We start from the raw sequence: 17,743 nt of genomic DNA on the forward strand, positions 1-17,743 counted from the left end.
TGGGATCAAGAAGCATAACTGACAGGAACAATATAAAGGGGGGGAAGTTAAGAATTAATATAGGAAAAGGTGAAGCCAAAGAATTTACATGCACAACCCATGGACATGAACTAAGGGGGTGTAGATTGCTGGAGGGAAGGGGGTACTGGGTGGAAGAGGGCAAAAGGAAAAAAATTGGGACAACTCTAACAGCATGATCAGTAAAATATACTAAAAAAAAAAAAAAAAAGTATGTGAAAAATAATCACAGAAAACTTCCCTAACCTGTTTAGGAAATAGACGTACAAGTCCAAGTGCAGTGTCCTAAATAAGATGGATCCAAAGAGGCCCACATCAAGACACTTCATAACTGGAATGCAATAGTTAAGGACAAAGAGAGGATGTTAAAAACAGCAAGAGAAAAGCAGTTACCTACAAGGGAGCTCCCATAAGACTGCCAGCCGATTTCTCAACAGAAACTTTTCAGGCCAACAGGTATTGGCACTAAATATTCAGTGATGAAAAAGATCTACAACCAAGATGGCTCTATTTAGCAAAGCTATCATTTAGAATGGAAGGACTGAAGAAGAGCTTCCCAGACAAGAAAAAGCTAAAGGAGTTCATCACTGTCAAACCAGTATGACATGAAATGTTAAAGGATCCTCCTTAAGAAGAAAAAAAGATCAAAAATAGAAATAATAAAATGGCAATAAATACATATCTACCATTCATATGTTCATTGCAACATTATTTACAATAGTCAAGATATGGAAGTAATGTAAGTGTCCCTCAATGGATAACAAAGCGGTGCATATATACAACAGGATGTGATTCAGCCATAAAAAAGAATGAAATCTTGCCATTTGCAACATCATAGATGGATCTAGAGGGAACTGTGCTGAGTGAAATAACTCAGAAAGAGAAACACCATATGATTTCACTTAAATATGGAACCTAAAACACAAGATAAATGAACAAGCATCACAGAGAAAGACTCAGAACACAGAGAACATTTTGGTGGTTGCCAGGTGGGTGGGATACTGGGAGGATGCGTGGAAAAGGTTAACGGATTAGGAAGTACAACTGGCAGTCACAACACAGTCATGGGGATGTAAAGCCCAGCAAAGGGAAAACGGTCAATATTATTGTAATAACTCTGTGTGGTGTCAGATGGATACTAGATTTATCAGGATGATCACCTAAAACTAATGTTGCAGAATTCCACTGTAATTGAAAAATAAAAAATTATTAAAAACAAAATAGAACAAAAATAACAGCAGACATTAATGAGGCACAAAAGAACAAAATACTAAATAAACCAATCAAAACATCAGTTTTGAAGAAATATGAATATAGTCAAAGCACCAGCTAGCCTAATGAAGAGAAAAAGGAGGATGCATTCAAATGCAAAGTAAGAAATGATAAAGAGGAACTTATCACTGAAAAGGTACATATTTTAAAATCTTTGGTAGTTACAAATATCTATGCAAGTAAACTATAAAACCTAGATGAAGTAATTTCTTAGGATTATATATATCTTTAAATATATTATGTGAAAAGAGGATTAAGTATTAAATAAGTAAAGTAAATATGAGAAATACCCCACAGTAAATGCAATTCTTTCATTCACATGTTAGGTCAGCAGGTTAAAGGTCCTGAGAAGTCCTGTTTAACTTTATTTAACCTACTGTTATGTTGACTCAGTTATGAATATCTAAAAGTTACCAACTACCTTGACCTAAAAGATAGCTATAAAATATTCCACATAACAACTATAGGATATAAACTCTTTTCAAATGTATGCAGTACATTCACCAGAACAGATTATAAACTGGTCCACTAAGCAAGTCTCAAATTTAAAGAGTGAAATTTTAGACTACGTTCTCTGATAGAGAATTGAATTAGATATCGGTAACAGTATCTAGGAAATAAAGATTAAAAAGCACTAAATAATATTATACTAACTAATCCATGGGTTGAGAGTAATCACAGAGATTAGAAAATATTTTAATAATAATAAATGTACAACATATCAAAATGTGTGCAAGCAGCTAGAGGGCTCAGGGGAAAACCTATAGCTTTAAATACGTGTGTGTGTGTGTGTGTGTGTTTGTGTTTTAAAGAACTGAGATCAATGACTTAAGTTCCTACCTTAATAAACTAGAAAATAATAAAATAAGAATTGGAAAAAAAAAGCGTAAAAATAGGGATATGAACAAATGATACAGAATACAGAATAAATCAATAGAACCCAAAGCTGCTTCTTTGAGAACGCCTGATACCAGCATTCTCAAACACATTAAAAAGAAATAAGGGGTCCACTTTTGGCACAACAGCCTGAGTTCCATGGAATGGCTCCCTTGAAAAATAAAAGTATTAAAAAAAAATAATAAATGTCTCTGTAAATGGCACTAAAAGCATACAGCAAAAGAAGAAGAAGAAATTTTTTTAATCTACTAAAACTTAACTAAGAACAGCAAGCATCTGTGGGACCTGAACCAAGACCCACTCCCTTCTTCCCTCCTCCAGCTCAGCAAGAGGGAACCTGTGTTCTGGACTCTGACACTGTAGGGAACGGACTCCCTCTCCCGGGCCTCCTGGGAGAGGCGCGATTGTCAGCGTTTCTCATCCTGGCCTCAGACTCCATCCAGGTCGCTGAAGCTAAGCTGTGGGTGAGTGTGCCCGAGAGGGAGGGGCTCCCTGCTTAGCAACAGCACCCACTCAAGGGATGAAGGCGTATCTTGGGTGCAGCACCACTAAGAATACTACGTTCTCTTTATTATAATCCTAAAAATCCTCATTTCCAATGAGACATGAGAACTATAATGTTTCCTCTGCAAAGTGCAAGCAATTTGTGAGGAGGGCATATGATCATACGAGCCTCTATGCATTTGAAATAAAATTTGGCTTTAGTACTTTTTGAGCTTTCAGTTATTTGAGAATATTAAGAACTTCCAGGAAAAGTTATTTTCACTGAATTAGTATTAAATGATATAAAATTAATTCCCACTGTATGGCCACAATATTAAATGCAATTCCAGAATATTGCAGTTTTCAACAGATATTCATTAAAAATAGATAACTCTTTTCTGATAACCCATTAAGGATCCTTGAAAAGAACCTCTAATAGAAAATAAAAAATGGAAAAAAAAAAAAAAAAGAATAAACAAGAGCATGGGCTTTGGGGTTCCTTTGTCAGACTGAATAATCCTGGTTCAGATCTGAACGTGGACCAGTGCCCCGGCCCCTCAATGCAGTCACGTGACACGTTGTTATGGTCGACCACACAGGCCCTAACTATGGTGTGAGGCCTGAGACCCATCAGCTCCATAGGGGTCTGGTGGACTGAGCTTTTGGGTCATGTGCCCAGGTTAATCCACAAGTTATCCCAGCCTCAGGTGGCTTCCTAAAAATCTTCAGAAGCAGCACAGTAAAAGGAGTGCTGGCCCAGCAGACAGAAGTGTGGGGGGAAAGAAAAAAAATAAAATAAAAGACCCTATAGAAAGCTTAGCAAATTTGCTATTCCCCTCTAGGGCAACCTTCGAACTGAAAAGAACAGAAACCACAGGGAATAAGTTAGGCACAAACGTTTTTTCCAGAATTTAATATTTTTAAAAGACAGAAAATATAAAAATTATCAAAAAAATTTTACAATGTTCATTTTGGGGCTAAATGCTTGCATTGACACTTTTTCTTGGAATTGATTTAAGGTAAAAAGCCGAAATTACATCAGAAACACAGCAGCTACGATAGGAAGCCTACCTGCAGAAAGGCAGGACAAAATGAGCTGACTGAGCAAATATTCACACCATGACCTTAGTTTCAAATGGTGTCAGTTCTCAAGGTCTTAAAGGATCATCTTGTATGCTTAGATTCAACTTCTTCAAGAATCCACTGAATGCCATTCAAAAAACCCGTTAGAGTTTCAGCTTCTGTGTCCTGGACCTATGAGCAGATAAGAGAGACCATTATCAGTAAGAAACTGAGTCCCAAATCTTATTATTGAGGGACATTTTTCTAGACACCAAAAAAACAAAAAGGACTAAACAAATCCCAGTAAACTTTGGATGAGTCATTCAAGTTTTAGCTTCTAGAGAGATTAGATAAAAACTATGATCTGGTGTGGCTCAGTTGGTTGGAGCATTGCCCCATGACTGGGGGTTCAGTTATCAGGTTGCAGGTTCAATCCCCGGTCGGACCCTGTACAAGAAGGCACTCAAGTTGATGGACTCGCTCATATCAATGTTTCTCTTTCTCTTTTCCCTCTCACTTCCTCTCTCTATAAGCAATGGGAAAATGTCCTCAGGTGAGGATTAAAAACATATATTTGTATATAATCTCCTAACTTATAACTATTACCAACATGAGGCTTATTACTTATCCTTGGGGGGTGGGAAAATTTACCATTTCCATGACTTGTTTGTATATATTAGAAAAAACACCTTGAAGACTAAAATATCTTTTAATGAAGCCAGGTAGCTGACATTGCAAAAATGTGTCACTAAGACAGCCCTCCTAACGGTAAGCTAAAATTCCCACCACTCAGGAGGATGCCCCTTAATCAGTAGCTTTTGGATTGTGTTCCAGTTTCCAGGGCTCCTTGGAAGATATAAGGGGAGAAAGGAAGGAAGAAAATCCTCCTTTTTGGCAAAAACATTTCCAATATTAATTTTCCTTTGTTTTACCTACGGGGGTTCCACGTAAGGCTTCATTTGATGAAAAGATTCTATAATTCAAATAAAAATTGGAGAGCAAGAAACTGTAAGGTGGAATCTATACTTTTGATGGCCCTTAAAGCATACCGCATTAATGCTGAAAAAACCATGATAGTGGCATCAAAACAAAACAAAATAAAACAAAACAAACAACCCCCACGTACTTTATCCCGGGATCTCGGACAGGGTAGGCAAGTGGGGAGCAAATGGTCAGCTAACACTGACACCAACCAAGTCTCTCCCATCAATTAAGTTATTAAAAGGGGCTTTGGAACACCGGTCTGTTTCATTAGAGAATGGGCAGGAAGGAATAAAAACAGTGAAAAAGAAAACATGATTTTTCTCACCAGAGAGGACAGGACCTTACCATCCATGGGTAGTTGAGATGATTCAGATGGAGCTCCTGAGCCAAATAAAAACAAGGCATTCTCTTTACATTTGCTTGAGAAACACAAGATAAAACCAGCATTGGTCTTCCTGAAGATCCGAAAGCTGGGTCTGTCATTGCCATGATACGAGAGTATTCATCTTGCCATTCGTGTCCTAAGGAATGTAGCCAAAACTCTTAATTTGCATTACTTTCACTGATTTCTAAAATAATAAAATTAAATTAAAAACAAAACAAGGAAACCAACAAATTACTAGGATCCAAACATAACAAACTGCCTCTATTGCTTTGTTCATTTATTAATATGTCATATAATTACATTAAGCAGCCTTGCAAGGACAGGTATTTAGGTGCAATCAGAGGTGGGGAAATCACTGCATCATTCAGCTGTCTCTATAATTTAAAGACATTACTTTGATATAGATATTTTCTTCTCCCAATTCTGTAGCTAGCACTACCCTTTCTTTCAAAGTCCTTAATTTCAAAATTTTAAACACCTAGTAGTTGTGTATAGCTTTTTAATGCACACTGACAACTTCTGCCTTTCACCGGAGTGTATAAATCACTGACATTTTGTAGTAGGGAGAAGTCTAGAGTGATCCCCAATGACTCACATCCTTGTACAATCCCTTCCCCGCTGAGTGTGGGAGGACCCTGCAAACACAATGGGGTATCACTACCATCGTTAGGCTATCCTGTCCTATTAGAGATATTGTCCTCCCTGAGCCTGACCTCATCAGGCAAGCTCTTAAAAGGGATGACATTCTTTCTGGTGAAAGGGCTTCTCCCTTGCTGGATTTGAGGACAGATGGAGCCACGTAGCAAAGAATGAGGACGGCCTCTAGTGGCTGAGAGCAGCCCCCAGCTGACAGCCAGCAAGGAAACCAGGACCTCAGTTCTACAACATGAAACTGAATCAGCCAGTAGTAACTTGCGTGAGCTAAAAAAGCAGATTTCCCCTAGAGACTCCATTTTATCTTCACTTCTAGCTCATCCGATAGTTAATTATACCTCTTGTACATTTTCTAGAAGTTGCGCAAAGATTTACAATGTATATTGTTAGCTTATAACAGTCTACCTTTAAATAAAATACAATTTCACATATGCAATAATATTACAGCAGTAATTTCCATTTCCTCCCTTCCATGCTGTATTGTACTATTATCATATATTTTACATAAAATATCATATATACATAATACATTGCTATTTTCCTTTACATAGTTATAAGAAAATTAAAATTAGAAAAAAAATTTTCATAAAAATTTTCATCTCAGGGTTCTTGATGGCTTTTGTAGAATCAATTTTCCATTGGGTATATTCTTCTGCCTAAAGAGATTCCTTTAATATTTCTTCTTGTGCAAATCCACTGATAATGAATTTTCTCAGGTTTGGTTTGTTTGAAAGTCTTGATTTTGCCTCCATTTCTAAAAGACTTCTTTGCTGACACAAGGTCCCCCCGCCCAGCCCTTGGCCACACTGTACAGACATCCCTTCACTGCCTTCCAGTTCACAGCAATCCAGCAGGGAGGCTCTGTCCTCATCTCCGGCCCTCTGTGTAGCTCTCTTTTTGTTCTGGCTGCTTTCAAGATATTCTGTTCATCTTTGGTCATCACCAGTTTGGACGATCTATCTAAATGTTATTTTTTATTTATCAGGTTTGGAATTCTCTGAGCATCTTGGATCTGCAAGGCTTGTTATCTTTCTGTAATTTTGAAATAATTTAGGCCACTAACTGTTCAAAATTTTCTTTTTCCCTGTTCTTGCTCCCTTCATGTTTTTGAATTCCAATTATGCACATAAGTTAGACCAGGAGTTGGCATATTACATTCTGTGGATCGGTCTTTATAAATAAAACTTTCTTGGAAAACAGCCGTGCGCATTAACTTACAAACTGTCTGTGGCTACTTCGGCTGTCTAACAGCGGACAGGAGGAACCGTGAGGCCGTCCTACGGTTTATGTGCCTGCATTATTTACTAAGAAGTGAGCTCTCCCCGAGTTCGACAGGTACCCCCCCCCCCCCAGCTTGTAGACGCTCTGTTCCCAACTCCTACTCTTATTCCTGTGTTTTAATTTGGATCATGTCAACTGCATTACCTTCAGTTTGCTGGAGGCTTCCTTTGCTGTCAAGTCCACCGAAGGAACCACTCACCCGTCATCAGTCTTCATATTCAGCATCCCCAGGCTCTCTTTCCTAGCTTCCTTCAGTCTGCTGAAAATCCTTATGCGCCCACACAGATTGTCCACCTTTTCTACTAAATCCTTGGACACAGTTCTTTTAATATCCCTTTCTGAGGCTGCCAACAGTCAGGCAATCTCTGGGTCTGGTTCCATTGCCTGCTTTATCTCTTGACAATGGGTCATTTCATTTTGATTTTGTGTGTGTATGTGTTTTATAAATGTTTAACTTAATGCAAGATATTTTATGTAAAACAGTACAGACTGAGGTAAAGAGGATTCACTCCCGGAAATGGGCACGCTTCTTCTGTCAGGCCATTAGTACACTTGGTCAAACCCAACTAGTCACTAGTTACACTGGATCTGGCTTTATAGTTACAGTTCATTACCTTCAGTGCACCATAAAGTTTAAGTTCTTCCAGCAACGCGCTGCTACTACTTTGTTCTGAGTGAGAACAACATACTATATACTTATGCCCTAGCTTGTTTATAGTGGTTTGAGGAAGAAATTACAACACGGGCTTTGGCCCAGAAAGATTCTGATCTCATGTCTCTATGTGAATGACAATTATTCAGAATATATGAAGAGCATTCTTACTTAATTAAACATTCTACTTCACACATCTCTCTATCAGGATAATTAAAACAAAGGTAACAATTTTCAGCTATCTGCAGACATCATTTGAATAGGGCCAGAGGCAGACAAAACAGCACTAACAAAAAGTGCGGGAGCATTACCGCAAAGGAGAATCATACAGTTACAGTATCACATTTTGGTATGCCTCAAAACGCTGTAGATGCTTGTTTAAAAAGCCAAGTTAAAAACTGGGACTGTGATTCCAAGACACAATCCAAATCTCTGAATCATAATCTATCAGGGTAGGAGCCAGGCAGTTGTTTTTAACAAGCTCCCCAGGTGAGCCTAATGCACGTCAAGGTTTGAGAACCCATCGTTAACGAATGGTAACAGAATCACATCGATGAAATTAAACACCATATTCTGAAGGAGCCACAATAAAGCCTAAAAAAACTTCTATTTGCTTTGCAAAGCAAGTGCTTTTAAAAATAAGACAATGCTTACTTTTCTGAGCTTCAGCATTTGCAACATAGATGAACCCGTCCACGACCTCACACACTTTCTGAATTTGCGGAATGACACTGTATCGGCTTCCCTGCCGATCGTCCCCTTCATTCTGCAGACTGAACATCTTGTTAACTGCACTCGTTTGCTCTTCTCTTGCTCTATCTCTTTCCTTTCTATGTGTTAAAAAAAAAAAAAGAAAAGTAAACATAAAACATAAATAGACACCAAACAGGCTGCATCCCCCTAAAATATTCCAGTCGTAACGCCTCACTTCAGTCACCGAGGAGGAGGCCAGCCTTACCTGGTAGTTGAATATAATATCAGGATGTTGAACTTCTGTTGGTTGCTCAACTGAAAACTGACCCCTGATCCGATACCTGAAGGAGAAAATGAGTTATCCAAAAAAACGTCATTGACAAAGACAGCAGCAGATCAGACTGAAAAAAATGACCCAGAACTGAAACACTTCTATGACAAGTTGCATACGGCTTTGAAGTAAAATGAAATGTCTGTGTTGCAAATAAAGACGCTGCTTGTACTTTTCATTCACACAGCACTAAACACGCACATGAAGAACCGAGGGCTGCTAGGCGTATTCCCTTTCACGGCGCCAACACTGCCTTCATTACCTTCATCACCGTATCAGCAGCAGCTGCACCGTAACAGCTACTCCTATTTATCCTGGAGACTAAGGCTCATGTGCACGTTTTTATGCTTCTCGTTTGTCTTACCCTCTGTGTATACATTCAATGACACGGATTCCCAACCCACCGAAAATCTGTTTTTAAATTCATGGGGAGTCACCACTGGCAACTTGGAAAATCTAAAAACCATGGCAGATACCAACATTTGGGATTCGACTTGACTTAGGACCTTTTTTTTTTGTCTTTTGGACAAAGGCCACCATGACCTTTGTCAACACATGTACCCGAGCCCCATATGGTCTCTATGCTGTTCTGCACGCCCCTCTCTTCTTCCCCAATCTTGCAGGCTTGGAGGCATAACTAGATGAGCTTTTCAACAATCACTCTGGCAGCTGTCCGCAGAATCAAGTTTCCCCTTCATAATCAGCATATTTCCCAATACCCCGACCTCTTCCTGAAGCGTTCCTTCCACCTCATGGTCCTGCCTGAAGCCAGCCTGCCCCTACGTGCTGCTTCTTTGGCACCAGACCTTCGCGTGTCAAGGCTGCTTAGTCTCTCACATCTCAGGGCAAAGAGGTGGGGTCAGTGTGCTCTTGACCGCGCAGTGCCATGTCTTAACCATTACTCACCAGACCTCTTGGAAACCTCCATCGTTTTGAGACATAACAGCATTCAGCGAGAGTACCTTCTCTCCTTCCTTGACCTTGTCATTTATAAATTTCCTTCTGACAATCCCTTCCTCCAAACATTCACTGAAGATTCCAGCACCTGGTTCACAATCTTCCCCTCCATCCTCAGAGGCTTCAGAGTCCACACGGACTCCATAGGATTCCCAGATCTTGGTTTCTAGCTCAGAATTTGCTCTTGAGAGCTGGATGTGTAAAGCAATCCATAAAGCCATCTGTTCACTCACGCACCAAACATATACTGAGTACCTACGACGTGCCGGGCACTTCAGATCCAGCAGGGAATGACGCCGACAGATTCCTGCCCGAATGGAGCTGCCACTCAAGTGGGCTGCTTACGGCAGGCCTCTGTCTCTACACAGTCAGTCAGTTCTACAGCCTTCACTGTTTAATGACAATACTACAGTGGTTTCTTAACGGGCTCCTTGTCTTTATAGCGCCTCTCGTCAATTTTCCACTTCGGAGCCACAGCGATCTTTCTAAATGCAAACGGGACCATCTCACGTCTCCGCTCAAAATCCTTCAACAGCCTCCAAATGTGTAAGCTCGGCACAGAGGTGTCTTCTCACCGAGCCCCCGGGCACACACGCGCAGAGCTCCTGCCACCTGGCGGGCTCCCGTTAACCTAATTACTGTATCTCATCACATCAAAGAATTAATTAAAAAATAAATTGCTTTCTATTTCCTGCAAGTGTCAAAATCAAAGTGTTAAATTATGAGGTATTGTAGATTAACACGAAAATTACCATCGATTTGCCTCTGAGGCAAACCAGCTGTTGGGCAAAGCTCCTCAGAAGACATCAAGTTCAACACCAACGAGGTATTCAGCTCTTCCAAGCCCGGTCCAAACATAGCGAATCGGGGCTCATTTTGAACGATCAGCGAGTGTAAAAATGAGGTCACTGCTCCATACACAGGACGGCCAGACTTCGAGGATCTTCTTGTATACGGACAGCACATTTTATAGCTGCATAAAGTTGTCACAATTAGAAAATTAACACAGAGAAACTTATTTGCTCAACAATGTATAATATATTCAGAATTTGCTAGATACAAGGGACACAGTGACTATATACAGTCCCAGTTCTCATGGAGGGCAGGGGAGGCCAGACACCATCCTAATGCACGCCAGGTGCCGTGACAGGAAAATGCATGAGGGACCACCAGTGGCCCAGACACTGAGAACGTCCTCCCCAGGAAGTCGTTCCTTACTCTCATCTTTCACTTAGATTCTCTCACGGAACATTTGGTCTGACAATTGTTTCAATGGTGAGCATTCACTACACAGAGCAGAGATTCTCAAGCAGGGAGATGTCACTCCTCAACCCCACGCTCCAGGCAGCACGTGGCAATGTCTGGAGACACTTTTGCCATCCCAACAGGGGACAGTGGGCTGCTGCTCCTGGCATCTGGTGGGTGAGGCCAGGGAAGCCTCAAAACATCCTATGATACACAGGACGACTGTTCCCAAACACCTGGTCCCAAACGTCCGCAGTGCCAAGATGAGGGACACTGCACTGAAGATAAACTACACAGAGAGTTAGCATACATGCTCCTAGGGGTTAAAAAATACATAACCACATTTCTTAGGTGCCCTTGTTAACAGCTTCAAATGTAACAACAGTTCAATAGGTGTCAAACATATAGGGAGGCTTAACTATTCCTTACTGATAACCTAGCAAACTAAGAATCATGTAAAAGAAATAACTCAGTTTCTTTCAATAGCTTTAAATTTCTAAACTAGCAATTCTACATGTTACCAAAGATTAAAAGTTACCCAAATCAAAGTAAAAGCTATAGCCCTTTAACTAAATCAAGCTGGTTAAGAGATAATTACTTGTTAGGTGTAACAAGATAATCATCTTTATTTAGGAACTTGTAATTCAAGAAGGAAAATAATCAACTTTGAAGCTAGGTAGATCTGGCCAAGCCTTACCACTTTAATTAGGTATATGAGCCAATTATTGTCTGAAGTTCAGTTTTTCCAACTGCATTGTTTGAGAAACAACAATCAACCCAGGGTTCTAAGGATCAGAAGTAATTTTATTTGATCACAAAAGGTAGTTACTATGACTCACTACCACCAGGGAAAATCTGGTTTCACTACGTCAGATACACCTGATGTCATCATAGTTGGTTGTAGGATCATGTAGAAGTAATGCCCAGCAAGTGAGAGTAGCACTTGTTGAAATTATATGTAACAACCTGTAATGTGCATTTTAATAATTTTTTAATCCTCACCCAAGGATATGTTTATTGATTTTAGAGAGAGAGAAAGGGAGAGAGAAACCACAACATGAGAAACATTGATCGGTTGCCTCCTGGAAGTGCCCTGACTGGGAATCAAACCTGCAGTCTGGGTATGTGCCCTGACCAGGAATCGAACCGGCAACCTTTTGACGTACAGGATGACACTCGAACCAACGGAGCCATTGGCCCATGGCTAGGATGTGTGTTTTAATCAAGCAGTCTCACAAGACAAGGTAATGGCATCTGGATTGGAATATACCCTGAATAACTTAAATAAAATATGGGTTGGGGGGGGGATCTTGTAAGTAGCTAGTAAATCTAGCACAGCAAAAACCATTCTTAACTAAAGCACAAATAAAGAAATTTTAATCCTCACCCAAGGATATATTTATTGATTTTAGAGAGAAGGGGTGGGGGGAGACAGAGGGAAACATCAACTGGTTGTTTCCTGTAAGCACCCCAACCAGGATCAAATCCACAGCATAGGTAGGTATGTGCCCTGACCCGGAATTGAACCTACAAGCTTTTGGTGTACGGGACGACATTCCAACCAACTGAGCCACCCAACCAGGGCTGAATAGTCTTTTAATTTTATTGACAATGCCTTAAAGTTGGGGCTCTCAATAAAGCGGGTTATGTCCAGATTCAATGACATCATCTACTTTTAAGGGAGCATGTTGGGGCTCCAGTCTGAATAGTCCCTTATGAGCTATATAACGTCAGTTCAATCCATAACCACCCCGAACCTCAATTCCACCTCCACAACGCCAGGACAACACTTCCTTATTGGGTGAGGATTAAAAAAGTAAACATACGCAGAGCAACCCCTGTAGATCCAGCTGCTCGCTAAGGTCATTCCCTCGCCGGCGTTATGTCTGGCTATATCAGTGCTCTGGGTAGTAAGAAAATCTTTCCCAGAACCTTGGGAATGGTTCTCTCCCTGCCAAAGAATTGCTCCCTGATCTCTGGCCATTCCTTTTCTGGCCGTGGGAAGGATTTACTATTTCACAAAATGACAAGGATTCTAAAGATAATAATAATTTTAAGAAGAGTTTCACTTCTTGCCATAGAGCTATGTATACTTATTCAAATACTCCAGTCACGCATCACATGGAAATAACAAAGTGAAGGGCGTCATTCCACTTAACCCCCATGTTCACAAAAGGACACTTTGACCCAAAATCTAGTAGCACGACTAGTGACGTGTAGATAGTCCAACTTAGTATCTTCTCTTTCATTCATAAAACCAGATACTTACAGCGCCATGTAGTCAAAAAATGCACCGCCGCTGACTTCAGATACAGGTTTTTTAAGGATTTCTAGGTCTGGAAGAGACTTCCAGTCAACAGAAGACCAAGAAGGAAGATCCCGCAACAGAAAATACCTCCACAGAATTGGGTCTCGGACAGTTTCATTCCAGTAATGACTTGTCCTTCCCAGCTGACACAGGTCATGCGGCGAGAGGAAGGACAGAATGTAGAGCTGCACATCAATCTGAAACAGGGCAAAGCAGCAAGGGGGGGGGGGGGAGGAAGGGATAATTCATTTTGGAAAATTTCCTTCTGATCATAAACTAGAAAATATATTATTACACCAGGAAACCAGAGGTCAACTGAACAGTGCCTTAATTAAACCTACCATGATAAATTACAAAATGAACAAAGAACTATGACACTAGATAACCAAAGATCAGCCTAGCCGTGCTTGCAATGAAATCTATTGTTCTGAAGTTATTTTCCTGCCATCGGGAGAGAATCATAACTGAACACTTAATTTTGGACACACTGAAACAGCCCTGAAAAAAACCAACCTTGTTCTAGTATCTTCCAAGCAAGATAACTAGTTCCTTGCATTGCTTTTCATGGTTATTTTGCCCCATCATTTGAGTAAATTACTTAAGGAAATAACTTATTCTTCAAAATGAACGTTATCAAGCAAACTTCTGATTTTATCGTTAGAAGCAATCAAAAAGTTAATCTGTCACCTGAGTCCCTCTGTAAAATCTACTGAATTATTTCAAACGACCTCTGCAAGAGGGGAGCCTTGGAGGCGCCCCGAGGCGGCAGCTCTCAATTTCTGATGGACGTCGGAGGGAGGTGTCAACAGTCCAGATGCGATACAGACTTTTAATAATTTCTAAGAATCTCTCCTCTCTCCATTTTCCCATTGACCCGACACGGTCCCCCATAAACGCAGAACGCGAGTCCCGTGGCTCATCGGCGACACAGGCACCGGTGGCTGAGCCATGTGCTTCCCCCGGGGCCTGGGGCTGAGTCCGCCGTGGGATGCCCTCGCGCAGGGGCCGTGTCCGGGGGACGCCCACCGGTTGCGGGCTCCGAGCCGGGGATGAAGACGCCGAGGACTCAGACGCTGGGCGCTTTCCCAAGCGGGCCAGGTCTGCAGGGGTCCCTCAGCTCCCCGCCCGAGGCTGCGGGGGTCCCGGTCCCAAGACCCGTCCGGGGCAGGAAGCCCGAGGATGACCTGGCTGGTCACCAGGGCGGTCCCCGCAGGTGAGTCTCGCCGCGACCTTCGGTCCAGGTGCGCCGCAGAGACCGACGCCAGGGCGCGTCTGGTCAGCTGCTGCTCCCAGGTGACCACGCACCGCGGCGGCCGCGAGGACCCGGGCCGGACTCCCCCGGGGCGCGGGGAGGTGCCCAGGCTCCCGGCCCGACCCGACCCCCCGGGTCTCCGCGGTCCGCGGCGACGCTCACCGGCAGCCGCGTCAGGGGGCTGGGCTCGTCCTCCGCCTCCTCCCGGGCGGCGCTCGGGGCCGCCCGCTCCTTGCCCACCGACTGCCAGAAGTTCCTCCAGCCGCTGAGGATGGCCGCCTCCAAGCGGCCCCAGTCGCTGTAGTGCGGCAGCGGGGAGCCGCCTCCGCGGCGCGGCTCGCTCCCTGCCATGGCCGCCGGCACCCGAGTGACGTGCGCGGGGCCCCGCCTACGCCCCGCCCCCGGCGTACCCGCCCCAACCCAGGCCCCGCCCCCGGCCCCAGCCCCGCCCCCGGCCCGGGCAGCCTCGGCGCCGGGAAGGGGCCGGGCAGGGTCGGGGGCTGACCTCATTCCGAGCCGCGCTGAACGCTCCCGGCGGCAGTCGCTGCGCCTGCAGTTCAGGCCTCCGCCTCGGCCCCCGTGACCTCCCCCGGGGCCGTAACATCGCTTGCCCGTTTGTAACGTCATTACTTGGCCCAGGGCATGGGCAACAGCAGACCCTCCATATTACCCTGCCCAGGCTCTGTAGCTTCAGCGTCATCACAAGATGTCGATTCAACACGGGAGGAGACAGATACCGTGTCACTCCCGAGTCGGACTGCACAGCCATTCTCGGCGGTGCAGATAGACTCTTAAGAAGCTACACCATCGTCTCTCGAGACGGACGGCTGCTGACTTGGCCCAGGATGTTCCCACCGTGTCCTCTTCATCCTCTTAAATAAACGCTACCGCACACCGCCCCCATCTTTTCGCTTAATAAGACCATCCCATAAAAGTACAAAGTTTCCTCCTTGCTTTTTACAGCTACGTATTACTCAATCATATGGATTTACCATGGTTTAGAGTAATTATCTAGAGAAGGAAAACTCTGACTCCAAAAAACCTCCGCTGCCTTGCGGCATACCTCTTCAGGGGAAAGGCTAAGGGAGTAAACCCCGACAGAAAATCCGGAGCCGGAGTCCCTAAGGCGGTTTGACGTTGTAGTCAACACCGGCAACTCCTGCGGCGCACCTGAAGCCAAGCTGTATTGACTCCGTCTTTCCCTTGGACCCTTCAGCTGCGAAGAGAGGGGGGGTCTGCTGCATGGGCAACAGCAGACCCTCCATATCACCCTGCCCAGGCTCTGTAGCTTCAGCTTCACTGGAGAGGACACTCCAGCGTCATCGCAAGATGTCGATTCAACACGGGAGGAGACAGATACCGTGTCACTCCCGAGTCGGACTGCACGGCCATTCTCGGCGGTGCAGATAGACTCTTAAGAAGCTACACCATCGTCTCTCGAGACGGACGGCTGCCGACGACGACGACGACGAGAGTAATTATCTTAAAATTGGGTATATATATCATTTAGATGACTAACAGTTCATTACATACTTCTAAGATACCAAAAGACACCAGAAACGAACTCCAGCAGGCTGACTGATGAATATAGAAGTTGGTAACAGTGGATATACAACCATTTGGAGGCTGGGGCTAAAACTTTGCTGAAAATTGTAGGGCTTCCTCGGGCCACACCTGCATCACAAACATCTGAGATGCCTCTCTAGCCCATGCTTTCTTCTCTACACCTGCTTTCCATTTAGAGCAGCCGTCACCACTTGAGGACACGGTAACCGGTGACTGACTGCTCCCTGGCCAGGAGGGTCTGTCACCCGGTGATTCTGGCTGATGAGTATTATAGTTGTCAGCATGAGGAACAAGGTGTGCGGATAACACAGAACTAGACAGGAAGGAAAACAATGATAGTAATGACTAACTCTTGAGCTCTTGACATGTGCTAGACATTGATAATATAATCTCCAATAACCTGAGAGACAGATACTATTGTTTTTCCTGTGTTAAATAAGATATTAAGGAACAGAAATGTTAAGTAATTTATGTAGAGTCACACAGCCAGGAAATGCCAGGGCTGGGATTTAACCTCAGGACTCTTGACTCCAGAGCCCATATTCCAGAACTCAATAGTAAACTGAGATGATAGAAGTTTTCCTTCTCATACAACACCCAGATATAAAAGAAAACAAATAACAAGATATAAATGTGAGAACATTGTTTTATTAAAAAAATTTTTTTATATGCCCCAAAACATTTTACTTGGAAATTTTCACTATAAGTAGGAAAACAAAAACAACAAACACCAGCATGAGTACATAACACATACTTTAATTGTAGATACATTAAATGTATTCTAATGTAATACTTTCATAGTATATCTTGTGTTAAAAATACAAGAAACGGAGACCCTTCTAGTTGCTAGATGGGATACTCCCCATTCATGAATCCATTCATAAAGCCAATTAGATCTTCAAAACAATAATAATATAAGACAGTGACAATAGAAGGCTACAGAATCCTGGATTCTATGGCAGATGGGGACCCTTCTGTGAGCCACAAAAAGGAAGCCTGAAAGGTGGAGAGAGGAATGACAAACAATTTAAAACTGTCAATCAGATGTGGGTTATTAACAATGCCATTAAAATGGATCTGAGAATGCTTCAGACACACCTCCCACTTAAATGAACACCAGAGAATTCAGTGGGATTGTAAAGGTAGGAATGTGATTTTATTGTGGAATTTCAGCCATGACTCCCACCTCACTCTATGGTATACAAAGGAATAAGGGAGTCTTTAGTCTTGATCTTCACCTTAATCAGCATGAAACAATACACAGTAGCCAGAAACCTTATAAATGCAGCAAAGTGGGCAGGCCTCTAACTCAGTCTCAAAGCCTAGTTGACAGATTAAAATTCATAGAGAGAGAGAACCATACAAATTTAAGGATTATGAAAAATCTGTTAACAGAGTTTAAGTTTTAGTAACCGTCAGAGAGCCCAAAAGGAGAAATGCCAAGTATAATAAATGCACCAAGGCCTTTAGACTCACCCATTAGTAATGCCCACACTGGAGAGCAACCCTTAAAATGTAATAAAAATTAAAGGTCTTACGTAGTGACTCACTTCTTATTGCAGTGTCTGCACTTTCTTAAGAAAGAGAAACTTTATGAAGGTACTGAATGTTCAAGGCATTTAACCACTCAAGGGTGGAATCTGAAGATACAAGTGCTGAAGCAGAGGGGTGCGTAGAGGTGCCTTCCCAGCCACCCTGAAAAG

The 17,743-nt window shown here is 42.8% G+C and overlaps 1 protein-coding gene across 2 annotated transcripts; it reads right to left on the reverse strand.

Annotated features, from left to right (window-relative positions):
• Positions 1 to 3,566: 3,566 nt before the first annotated feature.
• FBXO4 (F-box protein 4) lies at positions 3,567 to 14,841 on the reverse strand. Of its 2 annotated transcripts, none has more exons than XM_090278871.1 (7): positions 14,637 to 14,841; positions 13,310 to 13,419; positions 10,422 to 10,642; positions 8,647 to 8,722; positions 8,343 to 8,518; positions 5,062 to 5,237; positions 3,567 to 3,924 (listed from the first exon to the last, which is right to left on the reverse strand). In XM_090278871.1, the coding sequence occupies exons 1-7, from the start codon at positions 14,823 to 14,825 to the stop codon at positions 3,835 to 3,837; spliced, it is 1,038 nt and encodes a 345-aa protein (XP_090134997.1). In that variant the 5' UTR covers positions 14,826 to 14,841; the 3' UTR covers positions 3,567 to 3,834. The 2 variants fall into 2 exon arrangements, with proteins under 2 accessions (XP_090134997.1, XP_090134996.1); XM_090278870.1 differs by having other exon boundaries at positions 13,184 to 13,419.
• Positions 14,842 to 17,743: the final 2,902 nt, after the last annotated feature.

Source organism: Furipterus horrens, unplaced genomic scaffold (genome assembly GCF_987537825.1).
Source record: "Furipterus horrens unplaced genomic scaffold, mFurHor1.1.pri manual_scaffold_5, whole genome shotgun sequence".
Lineage (NCBI taxonomy): Eukaryota > Metazoa > Chordata > Mammalia > Chiroptera > Furipteridae > Furipterus > Furipterus horrens.

What these genes read in the sequence shown, in the direction of transcription:
- FBXO4 (XM_090278870.1), bottom strand. Translation starts at nt 14,825, where the DNA reads ATGGCAGGGAGCGAGCCGCGCCGCGGAGGCGGCTCCCCGCTGCCGCAC. An exon ending in GCCTCAGAGGCAAATCGATG is followed by an intron (nt 8,723 to 10,421) that starts GTAATTTTCGTG and finishes TTTCTCCTTCAG; the next exon opens with GTATCGGATCAGGGGTCAGT. An exon ending in AAATGCTGAAGCTCAGAAAA is followed by an intron (nt 5,238 to 8,342) that starts GTAAGCATTGTC and finishes TACATTCCTTAG; the next exon opens with GACACGAATGGCAAGATGAA.